The 17,334-nt window shown below is 40.7% G+C and overlaps 1 protein-coding gene across 1 annotated transcript in view; it reads right to left on the bottom strand.

The window, feature by feature from the left end:
- The window catches only part of LOC143290332 (uncharacterized), a 158,286-nt gene extending 144,047 nt beyond the window's left edge, over window positions 1-14,239 (bottom strand). Inside the window, exons 1-6 of the mRNA XM_076599685.1 lie at window positions 14,092-14,239; window positions 13,747-13,861; window positions 5,387-5,909; window positions 4,572-4,814; window positions 1,970-2,182; window positions 124-254 (exon numbers count right to left, since the gene is read on the bottom strand). Coding sequence (XP_076455800.1) covers window positions 124-254; window positions 1,970-2,182; window positions 4,572-4,814; window positions 5,387-5,909; window positions 13,747-13,753 — 1,117 coding nt within the window. The 5' untranslated portion in view covers window positions 13,754-13,861; window positions 14,092-14,239. The remainder of the gene's footprint in view (window positions 1-123; window positions 255-1,969; window positions 2,183-4,571; window positions 4,815-5,386; window positions 5,910-13,746; window positions 13,862-14,091) is intronic.
- Between the last annotated feature and the right edge of the window lie 3,095 nt (window positions 14,240-17,334).

The following is a 17,334-nucleotide window of genomic DNA, read 5'->3' as shown; positions in this document are numbered from 1 at the left end:
TGTACTAGTGGGTCACGGTAAAGCATGTGTAGTTAAATATAAGTTTCAGTAGCACCCACCCATCCCCATCCTTCCACCCCTTTCCACACACACACACACACACACACACACACACACACTCACTCGTGTCATCGAATATGGTGTTCATATCCACATCATCTGTGAAGCCCACCAAAGCCAACTCGTCTGTCAGCGTCAGGGAGGCAGTGTCTTCCTCCCCAAAGGACTGCTGACGGGGTGAGCGGCTCCGTTCCCTGAAAAACACACAGTGTCAATGACGCTTAGGTTACAGCGCTGACAAGATACGCACATTACCTCTCTCGCAAATGATACACCAGTTACCATTGAGAACATAGGTTTGATTGTCTTAACCACGATGTGCCAATGATGCATGGGTCACAGCATTGAAAACAGATATATGCAGGTTACCTCTCTTGCAAAAGTTACCACTGTCAGCATAGGTTTGTAAGCCCTCTTCTGCCAAAGATGCTTAGGTCACAGCTTTGTCAACAGATACACAGGTTACCCTCTCTTGCTAAAGATACACAGGTTACCACTGAGAGCATAGGTTTGATTATCTTAACCACACAGCACCAATAATGCTTGGTTCACAGCGCTGACAACAGATATTACCACTGTCAGCACAGGTTTGATTGTCTTCCATGTATGCCCTCTTTTGCCAAAGATGCTTAGGTTACAGCACTGATAACAGATACACGTTACCCACTCTTGCAAAAGACACACCAGTTACCACTGACAGCATAGGTTTGATGGTCTTAACCACACAGTGCCAAAGATGCCTAGGTTACAGTGTTGACAAAAGATACTCATGTTACCCACTCTTGCAAAAGACACACCAGTTACCACTGATAACACAGGTTTGATCGTGTTCCATGTATGCCGTCTTTTGTCTCCATCTGACCCTCATTCCTCCCTCAATACTTTTCCATCTTTTCTTTTTCTTTCTTGATACTCCTCTGTAACCTATCTCCAATATCATATACACAAAGAACACTTAACTGTCAGTTATATTACCATAATCCAAATCTACCACGATCAACATGTACAAAATTCATTACTCATTACAAAGTGCATTCTGAACCAAGTAATTCAAACTCTCCAACCGAACACAGCCATATACACTGACAGTGTGTTTCTCTTTCAACGAAGCATCAAGAAGAAGAAAAACAAACAAACATAATAAATCAAAGAAGTCAGAACAAGGAAAGGCAGGAATCATTTAAAGAAATGGGGGATGTGTAGTCATTAAAGTGATGCCCAGGAAAATAGAACAACAACAAATAATCAGAGATGCCAACCCCTGTCAACAATCAGGAAATTTGGTAGGAACACTCAGACTCCAAGCCACATCAGCAAGGTTAGTAGTGACTGCCCTGGCCTCGTGATCAACAGGTCTGGAGCGTCTGGGTAATGTTATGACAGGGGAACATGTGACCATGCTATGTAGTCAAAAATGAACTAAGAACAATTTTGAGTTTGATGCTGGCATTATGTCGGAACAAACTGCGATCGAACATTACAAAATACAGCAAAATGATAACAATTGGCATCTCTGAATGACGGGTGCAATAGCCGAATGGTTAAAGCATTGGACTTTCAATCTGAGGGTCCTGGGTTCAAATCACGGTGACAGCGCCTGGTGGGTAAAGGGTGGAGATTTTTACGATCTCCCAGGTCAACATATGTGCAGACCTGCTTAGTGCCTGAACCCCCTTCGTGTGTATATGCAAGCAGAAGATCAAATACGCACGTTAAAGATCCTGTAATCCATGTCAGCGTATGGTGGGTTATGGAAACAAGAACATACCCAGCATGCACATCCCCGAAAACGGAGTATGGCTGCCTACATGGTGGGGGAAAAACGGTCATACACATAAAAGCCCACTCGTGTGCATACGAGTGAACGCAGAAGAAGAAGAAGAAGGCATCTCTGAATAATCCGCCATACCTGCTGCTCTTGAAGGGCCCTCTGGGTCTCCTCCATGTCAGGTGTTTGGGGCTCTTTTCTCGACTCTGCTCCTCCGCCTCACTCGAACCCCGCCGCGACTTCAACATTCGCTTGGACGGGATGAACCCTGGGGTGGCCTCAAACTTGTACATGTCCCCTTGACCCAGAAGGCTTTTCTCTCCGCAGGCACAGAATGCACATATACGCCCAGAACTGAAAAAAAAAAAGAGATAAAAATATGTAATAAAAAAAAAGTAATATTTCACTTGCAGGTACAGATTAGACATAGTTTGTTAAGGCAAACTGTCCATTGGATGGATATCCTGTAACAACTGTTTAGTTTTCTTTTCTTTTTTAGTTGTTACAGTTTGTTACTCCTTACTGCTACATCTTTTAAAATTCAAGAAACCTTTATGATTTCATGAAAACATAAATATAACAAGGTAAAGTTCAAACTGCATTAAAATCAATGTAAACCAACAAGAACACAAGAAAAACAACACACAAAGATCAACACACCTACTGGGAAAGGAAATAAAGAACATCCCTTTTTCCTGCTAAAACAAAAAAAAAGGAGGAAAAAATTAACACACCATCAAGGAAAAACAACAACAACACATTCCTCTTTCCTGCTGAAAAAATAGGGGGGTGGGGTGTGGGGTGGGGGGGATTCAGCACACCTACTGGGAAAAGAAATAAAGAACATCCCTCTTTACAGCTAAATATAAAAAACAACAACAACAACACACCTACTGGGAAAAGAAATAAAGAACATCCCTCTTTGCAGCTAAATATAAATAAAAACAACAACAACAGCACACCTACTGGGAAAAGAAATAAAGAACATCCCTCTTTGCAGCTAAATATAAATAAAAACAACAACAACAGCACACCTACTGGGAAAAGAAATAAAGAACATCCCTCTTTACAGCTAAATATAAAAAACAACAACAACAGCACACCTACTGGGAAAAGAAATAAAGAACATCCCTCTTTACAGCTAAATATAAAAAAACAACAACAACAGCACACCTACTGGGAAAAGAAATAAAGAACATCCCTCTTTGCAGCTAAATATAAAAACAACAACAACAGCACACCTACTGGGAAAAGAAATAAAGAACATCCCTCTTTACAGCTAAATATAAAAACAACAACAACAGCACACCTACTGGGAAAAGAAATAAAGAACATCCCTCTTTACAGCTAAATATAAAAAAACAACAACAACAGCACACCTACTGGGAAAAGAAATAAAGAACATCCCTCTTTGCAGCTAAATATAAAAAAACAACAACAACAGCACACCTACTGGGAAAAGAAATAAAGAACATCCCTCTTTGCAGCTAAATATAAAAACAACAACAACAGCACACCTACTGGGAAAAGAAATAAAGAACATCCCTCTTTACAGCTAAATATAAAAACAACAACAACAGCACACCTACTGGGAAAAGAAATAAAGAACATCCCTCTTTACAGCTAAATATAAATAAAAACAACAACAACAGCACACCTACTGGGAAAAGAAATAAAGAACATCCCTCTTTACAGCTAAATATAAATAAAAACAACAACAACAGCACACCTACTGGGAAAAGAAATAAAGAACATCCCTCTTTACAGCTAAATATAAAAAACAACAACAACAGCACACCTACTGGGAAAAGAAATAAAGAACATCCCTCTTTACAGCTAAATATAAAAAACAACAACAACAACACACCTACTGGGAAAAGAAATAACATCCACCCTTCCTGCTAAAAGAAAAAAAAAAGGGGGTGTGGGGGGTTGAGGGGAGGGGGGGGTGTGAGGGTGGGGGGAATCAACACACCAAACTGGGGAAAGAAATATACAACATCCCTCTTTCCTGCTAAACAAACAAACAAACAAAAACAGGAAAAAAAACAACAACCCACCCTCTGAGGAAAAGAAATAAAGAACATCCCTCTTTCCTGCTTTAAAAAAAATAAAAAAATAAAAAAAAGAAACTCAACACACCTACTGAGGAAAGAAATAAAGAACATCCCTCTTTCCTGCTAAAAAAAAAAAAAAAAAAAAAAAAAAAGGGGGGGTGTGGAATCTAGACACCTACTGAGGAAAGAAATATAGAACATCCCTCTTTCCTGCTTAAAAAAAAAAAAAAAAAAAAAGGCGGGGGGTGGGGAGGAAATCAACACACGTGCTGGGGAAAGAAGAAACACCCCTATTTCCTGCTAATAAAAATAGGGGGAAAAAATAACACATCTACTGGGAAAAGATATAAAGAACATTCTTCTTTCCTGCTAAAAAGAAGGGGAGAGGGACTGGGGGGGAGGGGGAATCAACACGTCTTGTGGGAAAAGAAATAAAGAACATCCCTCTTTCCTGCCTGAAAAAAAAAAAAAAAATCAACACACCTACGGGGAAAAGAAAGAAAGAATATCCCTCTTTCCTGCCAGAAAAAAAAAAAAAAATCAACACACCTACGGGGAAAAGAAAGAAAGAATATCCCTCTTTCCTGCCAGAAAAAAAAAAAAAAATCAACACGCCTAGTGGGAAAAGAAATAAAGAACATCCCTCTTTCCTGCCTGAAAAAAAAAAAGGGAAGGCATCATCTCACCCCTGGCTGTCTGACGTGTCGTCCGTGGCAGACACCGCGGAGACAGCCAGCGTCTGGTTGCTGCCTGAGGTGGAGGCCCCCTCATTGGGACCCAGGGCTCGGGAAGCTGGCATTCCATCTTTAGCATCAGCAGGGTCACTTGCATCCATTGACCTCTGGCTGTGCCTGGTTTCCAGCCAGGCTTGTTTATGTGGCAAATGGGAGGTCAATGCTGGGCGCCCACGACGACCAAACCCTCGGCCCCTGAGGAATTGATAAACAAAAAAACGAGAGCGTTTAATTTTCTCTCCTTGCTGTTATTCATTCTGTTGAAGTTTTTATTGATAGGCAATGTGTTTCAGTTTAATCTTCTTGCTGTTAATGAGTGTTATTCATTCTGTTGAAGTTTTAACTCAAACAGAACTGGGTGTGGTTTTTTTCTTGATGACATGTTTAACTTCAAGGTGTTTTTAAAACTAGTGCTGTTGATTAAACATATTTTGCACCCTGATATCTTGCATAATTAGTCACTGTACATTGTGTCCTTACCCTTAATCATCCTGAATATCTCACTCTTTTCCATGAAAAACACCTCATATACATGTATAAAACTTACAACATGTTCACCCAAACTAGCAAACGGTGGTGCCTTTAGTTTAACCCTTGATTGTTTCTTTCATATTGAAAATGAAATTTACAAAATGTTTAAAAATGTGTTATGCTGTCCACAGATATTTCATGAACAGAAAAAATTACAAAAATCCCAACTTTTATCGAAATCTGTACACTTTGGCACAAAAATGACAAATCAGCATTTGCAGCAAAACGTTCCTTACCTTGATCTTTTGCTCACTGAAGAAAAGGGGTCTTTCCTTGGCCTCCCCCGGCCCCGTTTCAGTGGGAAGTGAGAGAATTCTGTACTGTAGGCGTATGGTGCAGGTTGAGCCGCACCAAAACGCTCCAAAGGGTGGCCTGGGCGACTGAGGTCTGGCTGAGAGTCCAAAGAGTAATCAGAGTATCCAGGAAAAGGAGGGGTAAGAGGGGAGTCTGACTGCGCATCACTGTCTTCCTCGCACGCTTTGGGTAAAAAGAGATCCGGTCCTTTGAGGACCTTTTCTGACAACTGAGGCGGGAAGGACTGGCTTTCAGTCTCGAGACCAGAGTATGGGAAGGTGCCTGATTCAGCAAACAAATCCTCTGTCTCCTCTACCCCTGGGATTCCTGAGGCCTCTAGGTCGACGTCCTCAACACCTCCCAATGATGGACGACTGGGCTGACTGGACACGCTGGCTTCACTGACATCTTGAGACAAGGGCTGAGCTGTATTCTCTCTCTCCTGACATGACTTTACACTGCCTTCTGCAACCCAGTACTTGTTTTCTTAGCTGCTATTAACACTTTAGTTTAATCAAGTGTTATCTTCTTGTTTTACTTTTGCTTCAGTTTGTGATATCTGTACATATCTATAAAGGCCTATTTCAGTATCTGTGTTCATTTATGTTACTTCTGCCAAAAGAATAATTCAGCCACAGTGCCTTAACAAAATATACCATTATTTGTTATAATCAAAATAGCAAGCATGTGTGTGTGTGTATATATGTGTGTGTGTGTGTGTGTGTGTGTGTGTGTGTGTGTGTGTGTGTGTGTATTATTAGTCTATAAAAAGTAAAATATGATATTCAGAAATATGAATTTATAATGGATGTATGGGATTACTTGGGCTTATAGTTATACTCATAGTCACAGTTGAAAATTTTCTCCTCCCTGCCTATTAGTATTATATATATATTTATACAAATAAAAAATTAAATTTAAAAAAAAACCAACAACAACAACAACAAAAAACATTAAAAGAAATTGAAAAATATAACTTATAAGTCACAAATTCACCAAAACAAACTGATGAAGTCATAAACCAATACATTATTACATGTACACAAACTTCCACTGAAATATGCAGGAACAAAGGATTTCATTTAAATTTTAATCAACTAAATGTTTCAAATTCAAAACAGAAAATAACATGAGCAATCACAATGGTAATTATGCATGATTCACATTTCATATAACTTATTTTAAGATAAAAATTTCTTCAGCTAATATTTTCAAATTTCAGTTGTGCTTTTAAAAGTTTCACGTTAACTAACATGACATTAACATCCCACTAAAGCTTGTTACTGTTAGGAATATTGTTTCAAAAATATCAAGTTATCCAATGTGTTACATAAATAAATATATAGTCTTTTCAATCAACTGGTTCAATGTTTACACATCTAAAAATGGCCAAACATGAACATGTTGCAAGTTTGTTCTAAAATTTTATTCAAATCATAAGATATATATACATATATCATACATATTTATGCATATTGAGACCTGCTTATTTAATGTTCTGTGTGGACAACTCCAGAAGGAAAAGAGGAGAGAGAAAAAAGCCAAAGTTCTCTTTCACTATGTTTCACTTTCAGGCCAATCTGCCTGCCGCAGACCATAACTGACACATCCCCACGCCATCATTTACCCCAAAATTAGAGAAAGGAATCCGGAAAACCAATAATAATAATAATGGATACTTATATAGCACACTATCCAGAAATCTGTTCTAGGTGCTTTACAAAAATGCTTTTGTTAACATGAACATTATATCTATGTTACACACACACACCAAAATGTGACTACACGCACGCACGCACGCACGCACGCACACACACACACACACGCTGCATACATACATTTTAACATACATGTGTATCTAACAGCTACCGTAACACATGTGCACACATAGGCAGGCACAAACTTACATAAACACACGCACACACAATACACATTCATATACATGCATGTAGTAATGTACACATACATATGTATACACACACAGTCAAGCACAGCTAACGCAAAGGAAGTGGACCTGCCACAATTGAACTTATTGCTGAGGGAAAAGGTGAGTTTTGAGACGAGATTTAAAAGATGCGAGGGAATCAGAATGACGGAGGTTATCAGGGAGCTTGTTCCACGTCTTTGGCGATTGAAAAGAAAACGATCTGTCTCCATAGGTCTTACTTCTGATGTGAGGTATCCTGAGAAGTCAAGTATCAGAGGAAGAACGGAGCTGGCGAGACGGGGTATAGATATAGAGGAGTTCAGAAAGATACTTGGGGCCAGATCCGTTGACTGCAGAAAAGGTCAGAGTGGATAGCTTATACTGTTATAGTCTATTCGATCAGAAACCAAAAGACAAAAGAAAGAGTCAAGCTCCTGCTTTAGTTGATTTGTACACAATGTCAAGAGCATCAGCTATCAATGTCTCTATACAGGTGTTTTTTGATACACATCATCCACTGGTCTCTGCTGTTTCATAGCATAGTACTGAGGTAAGAGATTTAACTCTTGATTTATTTGACATCATTCTTGCGAGTGTCTGTCAGTATCCCATGAACAGTAATCACTGCAATAGTCCTGAAAATAAAGTTTGAGTTGTATTCCAAGAAAAGAGTGGACAGATCTTCGCTCCTATTCCTGAGAGATAATATTTGAAAAAGAAAGTATGTCTCCACATTCTCACAAACTCCACTCCATTTCATGTTTCGTTGGAGATTACAAGTGATGACCTAGATATGGTCGAGTGCTCTGAGCATGTGTATTTGTCCACTCTCAAAAGCACGCCACAGATGAAAGGTAAAATCCTGAATCTTTTTCTTCTTTTTTTTCTGACTCAGTAACTTAATTACTTATTGACTGAAAACTCATGAACAAGACATCCATGCCATCTTTGTCATTCTGCATCTTTTCCGATGACCAGACACACATCATCACATCTCGCACAAATAAAACACAAAATTTCAGAGGAATATTAAGTATTCTTTTTTTCATTCAGATTTTAAAATATTAATTGTAAAACATACTCGTCAAAATTGACATAAACTCACAAGATTGATGCAACATAAATAAAGAGTTAACAATGACTAAGATACTATAAAACCAGCCATTATATTTAGTTTAAAAGTATCTCTGATTTTGTTTCTATGTAATTATTGTTGAAAAGCTTTATATTTATTTAATTTTCTGCCTGACATACTTAACTCTGTGTTTCTGTTGTTTTAGCTGTTACTGAGTATTAGAGTTGTGACTGATGATGTTAATTGTCACAACTCACGTATTGTGAGTAGGGCTACGCCTGACAGGCAGCATAGTCCTAGCTCTCATTTCTTTTGTCACTTGTGTTGGAATGTGATTGTGCGTTGACGTGAAAGTTGTGTATGTGCTTTATGATGGAGTGGAGTATACAGTCATACACTGGTGCTTGTTTTGTGCGATTCTGCCACCGGAACTTCAAGTTATTTGGACATGTTTTCTGTGTAACCTGGAAAGTATTCTTGCTTGTCAGAGCACGCCATTTCTTCACCATCCCCTTTCGCATGCGCAGCCCGCTCCGCGTGTTCCTGAAGCTGACCTCTACCACAGGCCCTCGCTTGATGCTCATTTTCCCCACGTGTCTTACACATGGGACCAGCTCCTGTCCGTGCCTCCTGCAGCACTTGACCCTTCTGTCATCGACGCCATCAGAGGTGTGGGTATAGGTTGCCACCTCCCCCGTGTTCGCACTTATCGTGCAGGACGTCGCAAGCAGAGGAAGATAGCTGTTGTGTGTGGTACTGGACATGTAACTTCCACTGACCATACTGTATCATGCATCAACTTTAATAACCTTATTCGTGTACCTCTGTCCTGCTTTCCCTCCCACTGCTCAGCTCAAATTTCTCTAGGTCTGTTCAACGCCCAGTCAGTTGGTCCTCGCCTCAAACACTCAGCGATCAACGAACATCTGCTTTTGATCAACCTCGACGTCCTGTGTATCACAGAAACTTGGCTTCGCAGTACTGGGGATGAAGCTAAGTGTCGAGATCTCGCTCCCCCTGTCTACACTATAACCTCCTTCCCTCGTGTTACAACTTGCGGGGGAGGAATCGCCTTCGTTGTGTCAGACAGGCTGCTCCCACACACAACGTACACAGCTGCCTTCCCCTTCAACCATGCCTCCTTTGAACTGGCCCAGCTTTCACTGTTGCTGCCACATTCCCACATCAATGTGTTCTGTCTCTCACCAAACAAGAAAAATAAACTTTCTGATACGATGTTCATAGAACAGTTTCCGGACTTATTAGAATACGCTAACAGTTTACCAGGCTCCCTACTTATTGTCGGTGACTTTAATTTTCATTTTGATTCACCCACACAGTTTTATACCTCTAAATTACTTGAAATTGTCAGTTTGTTCGATAATAACCAGTCTGTAACCTCAATTGACTTAGACTTATTTAAAGCTGACCTGCTGACTAATATCCCTTTTGAGCCGACCGCTGACCAGCTATCCACTGTCCTACGTGCTGTACTCGACAGGCACGCCCCGTCGACTCAGCACCTGATCTCCAATCGTCCCCCGTCGCCTTGGTACAACACTGTGGGACCAGAGCTGTTGGAGGCCATGCGGGAGAGAAGGAGAGCTGAGAGGCACTGGCGTGCCACTAGTTTGACCGTCAGTAGGGACATTTTTCAGACAGCCAGGAATAGTGTAACAAACATTGTTGACAGGGGCTCCCTTTAAAGTTTTCTGACTTCTTCACGGGCAAAATATCATGCATTTGTGAGAAGCTTGACTCTGTTGTGTCTCCTTCTTCACCCATTCAAGAACGCGTGTACAGTGGTCCTGTTTTACATTGTTTCCAACAGGTTACTGAAGATTTTGTGAAGAAAGTGTGTCTGAGCGCTTGTCCGAAATCCTGTGAGCTTGACCCTGTCCAGTCTTCTTTGTTGGTTGAATGTATTGATGTTCTACTGCCACATATTACTCATGTCATCAATTCTTCCTTACTCAGTTACTGTCTGGTTGTTTCCCTGAAAGTTCAAATCTGCTGTTGTATGTCCACTCATCAAGAAACCATCTTTGGATCATAATTGTTTGAAAAATTATCGACCTGTCTCTAATCTGTCATTTTTATCAAAACTGCTAGAAAAGATCATATGTGATGGTGCATGCGAAAATCACGGATAATGGTCAAAATTCACAAAATGATAATATTCTTTTATCTGAAAGTAGAGAGAATTCTGAATAACACAGAAAACAGAATTCAAGTATCTTTATTAGTTTCTGAGATACATGCATTTGAGTCTCGTGATGATCACAAACGTACTTCTGAGAAAATTGGGGCAAACGAGTTCGCTGTTTCCCAGTCTTGATCACCAATTCCCAACAGGAAAACATCAAAATAAAGCACTAATACTTTAGTTTATATTTCTTTATAATACTTGGAAATTTCATAGAAAAAGAATCATAGAATCTGCATAATCAAAAAACTCAAATTTGATATTTTCACCCCTTGTCACTTTCACAGCGTGTTACATGAAATTTACTCCAGTGACTTATCCATGATTTTCGCATGCGGCGTCACATATTGTCTCAGCTCTTAGCTCATCTGGAACAAAATGGTTTACTTAATTCCCACCAGTCAGCTTATAGACGTGGTCATAGTTGCGAAATGGCCCTTCTTAGAATAGTGAACGATTTGCTTTTGGGATCTGATGAGGATAAGATATCTGTTTTTGCTCTCTTAGATTTGTCAGCAGCTTTTGACACTATCGACCACTCTATCCTCTTGAACAGACTTAAAATTTCCTTTGGTATTTGTGACACTGCACTAGCATGGATCACGTCTTACCTGTCAGATCGTACACAGAAAGTGTGTGTAAATGGTAGATACTCAAGTGTATCTGCCTTGAAATATGGTGTCCCACAGGGGTCCGTCCTATGTCCTGTTCTTTTCGTGCTATATGCGGCTCCTGTGTCGGATGTCATCAGTCATCATGCGATGTCGTATGAGAGCTTTGCTGATGACACACAACTTTATCAGTAGAAGCAGGCTTCCATAGCTGAATTTGATGCACTGGTGACTCAAACACAGGAGTGCATTGCTGGCCTAAAGGACTGGATGACTCTCAACAAGCTGCAACTAAATGATGATAAGACTGAATTGATGATAACCTGTCCAAAGAAGTTTCATCAACATCCTTCCTTTCCTGACTCTGTTCTGATCAATAGCACACCTGTTTCACTTTCTCCTTCTGTTCGCAGTCTTGGTGTAATCCTAGACCAGCCTCTTTCCTTCCAACAGCACATTTCGAATATCTGTAAAGTTGCCTATTTGGAACTGCGTAGAATCAGCTCTATCCGCCACTATCTCTCAACCGATGCAACCAAGACACTTGTATGCTCTCTGGTTCTCTCAAGATTGGATTACTGCAACTCTCTTTTGGCCGGCCTTCCCAAATATCTGTTAGATTCCAACAAATTCAGAATAACGCTGCCACACTCATTTGCAGAGCTTCTAAATTTTACCATGTTTCTCCTCTCCTTCAGTCTCTCCACTGGTTGCCTGTTTCTGATCGAACAGACTATAAGCTATCCACTCTGACCTTTTCTGCAGTCAACAGATCTGGCCCCAAGTATCTTTCCGAACTCCTCCATATCTATACCCCGTCTCGCCAGCTCCGTTCTTCCTCTGATACTCGACTTCTCAGGATACCTCACGTCAGAAGTAAGACCTATGGACACAGATCGTTTTCTTTTCAATCGCCAAAGACGTGGAACAAGCTCCCTGATAACATCCGTCATTCTGATTCCCTCGCATCTTTTAAATCTCGTCTCAAAACTCACCTTTTCCCTCAGCAGTAAGTTCAATTGTGGCAGGTCCACTTCAATTTGTGTTAGCTGTGCTGGACTATGTGTGTATACATATGTATGTGTACATAACTACATGCATGTATATGAATGTGTATTGTGTGTGCGTGTGTTTATGTAAGTTTGTGCCTGCCTATGTGTGCGTATGTGTTAGGGTAGCTGTTAGATACACATGTATGTTAAAATGTATGTATGCAGTGTGTGTGTGTGTGTGTGTGTGTGTGTGTGTGTGTGTGTGTGTGTGTGTGTGTGTGTGTGTGTGTGTGTGTGTGTGTGTGTGTGTGTGTGTGTGTGTGTGCGTGCGTGCGTGTGTGGTCACATTTTACTGTGTGTATTTAACATAGATGTCATGTTTTATGTTAACGAAAGCGTTTTTGTAAAGCACCGAGAGCAGATTTCTGGACAGTATGCTATATAAGTATCCATTATTATTATTATTAACTGTAAGCATTTCACTCTGTGTATGTGTGTTTTGTTTTTAGGGGAGTGGGGGTGATTTTCCACCAAATTTTCAATAAAGATGTGTTTGCTATCCCCTACAATATTCTCAATTGTATTAGTATATATTCAAGATTAGAAAACAGTCCAAGAAAAGTGCTATTGCAGCATTTTATGGTATTCTGGATAGGGAAGTACAGAAACAGATCAATACAGTAAAACCTGCCCTTTGGCAGTTTGTTTAAATAAATGTTTAAATTGTCTTTGTCTCAAATTATTCACACTATAAATCACAGTCCAAGAAAACCATAATGATCGTTCTGATACTCATTAGACAAGTTAGTGACAACTGGCATACTCTACTAGTTTTACTTAAAAAAAATTTTTTTAATATAATCTAGCAACTAACATTAGTTGTTTAAAATACTCAGGGAATTCTGGTACAAGAATTCAATTTGAATTTTTTGCTGCTATCTATTTCAAATTTAATGCTTTAACAGTTTTCTGGGAATTGGCTCAATGCAAGTTGCAGCAGAGAGAGAGAGAGAGAGAGAGAGAGAGAGAGAGAGAGTGTGTGTGTGTGTGTGTGTGTGTGTGTGTGTGTGTGTGTGTGCGCGCGCGCGCGCGCGCTCAGAGAGAGAGAGAGAGAGAGTGTGTGTGTGTGTGTGTCAAAGCGTAGTTATCTCCCTTACAAATGTCCTGTTTCTTGTTACTAACTTTGTCCAGCATACTGCTGCCTACGTACATATTGACTGCATTTCAAAATACACTTTCGCACATAATATTACAATTTTCGAAATCAAGACTTTGATCGGGGTATTCGCTATGACGAAACAGCTTGAAAATTAAAATGTTCAAATTCCTCCACATTCTCTGGACAAGCTTAGCTGCACATTCAACAATCACACTGGCTGTTGGTGAAAAATATTCTTACAAAAATCCAGTGACAAAGATGCACAAAATCACAATGACATATGTGACGATTAACTAAAGAAAACGACAGCAAGAAATAAACGGATATGTTACCTTCCATTTAGCAGCAGAATCTCAGTAAATTTGGATGTCAATGCATGAAACTGGATTTGAAAAGAATATTCCCGTTATGGCGATGGCTGGTCTTGGCCGGCCGGCCACACACAATCTGCAAATAAAAAGTTTTACAAATCATCGCACTGAAATGCAAAAAAGTCCAAATAAAATCGAGCAAAATAATATAATAATACAGTCACTTTTAAATCCTGCGATTCTCGACCCACCCAAGGCAATCTTCTGGTTGGGTCCAAGCACGTCAACCAATCCGGCCATCAATCGCAGATAGGTGATCGAAATTTGCTACCGTGGTTCGAAGGCACTGACATTTCAGCAACTTACCCTTTCTGATCGGTCACTTTTTGAAGACTGTTGGTGATTTAAGTGAAATAATCCAAAAAACAATAAAATATTTTGAATAATCCGAGTCCTATTTCTTCGATTTATCACACGATGTTGAAGTACGGATGAACTCCCCTTTCATCCACGCCATTTTTCTGACGCGTAACATCTCGCGCAGCACATGGGAAAATATAGTTCGCACGATCAGAATTATTTTCAACGTGAATATGTGTTATGTAGTGGTGGTAATGAAGTCGTTGTGATAGAAAGGTATGATGCCTGATCTTCTCTAAATGATTGGCGAAACTTTGAAAATTTTATCCTCGAATGAAAATGCAGTTTGCGCGTAGTGATAAAATTAATGGGTCAGTGCTTGTTGGTAGGCAGGAACGAAGACATCTTTGAAAATGGGGCAGAGGGACCCTGGATTTTGCTTTGCAAAATAAACTAAATGAAATGCACCGTTAGAAAGGTGGAGCTTACGTTCGTCTCCAGCAATTGTAATGCATGCATTGCAAAATGGGATGGGAAATTGTCAAATAATGATAGTTTTGACTTGATAAACATGAAGAGTTTTCTCCCGTGGTTGGAGCGGAAGAGGAGTGAGGTCAAATTCTGATCGAGTTATCTCGCTTTGGTCGCTCCACGCCCCACGTTTTCTCGATATGCCCCGAAAGCCAGTCTCCTCGTTTCAAATTTATAAAGGGGTGATTCTGGTTTATCAAATGAATACATATGCAACGAAAATATAACATTATAGTATGTTTTATTTCAATACCTTGCGTTTGGGTTGAGGACGAATTTTCCAAGTCAAATGACTTGCAAACCGCCTTAAAAACAACAACAAACAAAAAACCAGATCCCGATTGCCTTTCTTTATCTGGGCTAAACGCTTTGCAGAAAAAGAGTCTTTTCCTGGTTCCATCGGTAAATCCCCGTCCTTTTCAATGGTAATAACCTTGCTGAATTATAAAGTGTAAACATATTAAAATGTGCGCGGTGCCAGTGTTGCGTGATTCGTCAGTGTTCGTTCGAGTTCTTTAGTTCAGCGTCTTTTCACTATCCAGTGATATTAGACGATTAAAAAAAAAAAAGGGGGGGGGGGAGGAGGGGTCGGGGGAGGAGGATGTGCGGAGGAGGGGAGGGTGGGGGACGGGGGATGGTAGAGGGAAGAGGAAAACAGAAAAGGTGTGTGTCAGTCAGTGTGCGTGTCACCATGTGTGCGGGTGTGTGTCACGGTGTGTGTCACGGTGTGTCACGGCCGGTGTGTGTGTCACGGTGTGTGTGTCTGTGTCAGTGTCACTGAGTGTGTGTGTGTGTGTGTATGTACGGTGTGTGTGTGTGTGTGTGTGTGCGCGCGCGTGTGTGACTAAGTGCCGGTGTGTCTGTGTGTCCGGTGTAGTCATTGTGTGCCGGGCCCCGAGCTTCCCCGGAGTGTGTGTGTGTGTGTGTGTGCGTGCGTGTGTGTGTGTGTTGAAAAAACAATGGACTGACAATATTGCAGAATGGACAGGAAAACAACTTAATCAGTGCAGAGACCTTGCTTTTGACCATGAACTTTTAATGACAATAATATCCGTCCGTGCATGCCAGTGGGTTTTGACTCACAATTAAACTCGGCGACAGACCTGCATCGAAGGATCTCAGTGGCGAACAGTTCTTCTGAGCGGCGCCACAGTCTTCGAAGATATATGTGAGAACAAGTGTGCTGAGTGCCAGTGATCAATGACAAAAACTCCTCCAGAAAGTTATTGATTAGATACTTGATAAATATATGCGTCTTCAGAAAGTCAAAGTCGTTGCCCGCGAGGCAAATAACAATTATATATATATATATATATATATATATATATATATATATATATATATATATATATATATATATATATATGCATAAAGATAGAATTAGAGCTAACTCAGCTCTTTCAAGTCTGGCCTTAAAACCCACCTCTTCCCAAAATAGCCTCCCTTCCCTGCCTCTTCCTTGTCTTCAGTTTCTCCAGTTTTAGAGTTATGCGTGCGTGAGAATGACGGGTGCGAAAGCGCTTAGATTTGTCTATGCACAAGATTCAGCGCTATATAAATACCATTATTATTATTATTAATTATTATTTTAGAACGTGGCACTGCCCTGGACTTCACACCTGCAGCGAAGACCTGAAGACGTGAACTGAACTGACATCTGGCTTGGAAACACTCTTTTTTCTCCGTCAATTACTACTTGCAGTTTTATACGGGAAACTCCTATAGAAAGTTAATTAGATATATTCAAGTTGTGTGTCTTCCGCAGAAGGTCAGAGTCGTTGTCCATGAGGCGGCCGGCACGGCCATCATATACTGAGCCAATCGAGTGTGGTGCTGTGTGTTGGATTTCCACACAGTGAAGACATTAACTGACGTCTGGTTTGAAAACACTTTTTTCTTCTTTTTTCACTTCTTCTTCTTCTTTTTTTCCAGTTACATCACAGCTTTTATGCGGCCCGTTACAACTCTCTTCTTACTTCCGATATGTGTCTGAACTTTCTCTCCACACACACACACATACACACACACATGTGTGTGTGTGTGTGTGTGTGTGTGTGTGTGTGTGTGTGTGTGTGTGTGTGTGTGTGTGTGTGTGCGCGCGCGCGCGCGTGTGTGTGTAGTGTGTGTGTGTGTGTGTGTGTGTGTGTATGTGTAGTGTGTGTGTGTGTGTGTGTGTGTGTGTGTGTGTGTGTGTGTGTGTGAATGAAACACAGGTTATGCAGTCTGCACGTGTTAAAGTGGATGCGTGTTTTCGAACTCACGACAGCACGGACAGATTGTATCGCTTACAGTTATGCAGTCCACTCTTTGCTTGTCGTCTAAAGTGCTACCTACGTCCCTGTGGTGGACTACAATTCAAATCCAGGGTCATGTGTGTCAGTGGCAGCCTGTCCTGCTGGGCGGGCGTTTACGTCGGTCAGTTGTACGGCCGGCATTAAGTGGCGACAGATGGAGATCAGGCTACCACTCAGTGTTGTGTCACCCGTTTTAGTTGTTTGAATGAACATTGACTCTTTCCATACGAACGGCGAAAGAGACGACATTAACAGCGTTTCACCCCAATTACCATCATCAAAATATTGCAAGCGGAAGGCTCTTATACTGAAGACGTGAATGTTGACAAAGAATACCACAATTCTGACGACGGAAGCTAATGGTTGGGTCATTCAGACACCCACTGGACATCCGAGGGGTCTGTGTAGAGGAGAAGAGAGGACT

The sequence above is a fragment of the Babylonia areolata genome, chromosome 15 (assembly GCF_041734735.1).
Source record: "Babylonia areolata isolate BAREFJ2019XMU chromosome 15, ASM4173473v1, whole genome shotgun sequence".
NCBI lineage: Eukaryota > Metazoa > Mollusca > Gastropoda > Neogastropoda > Buccinidae > Babylonia > Babylonia areolata.
This window is presented reverse-complemented; position numbering and strand designations above follow the sequence as displayed.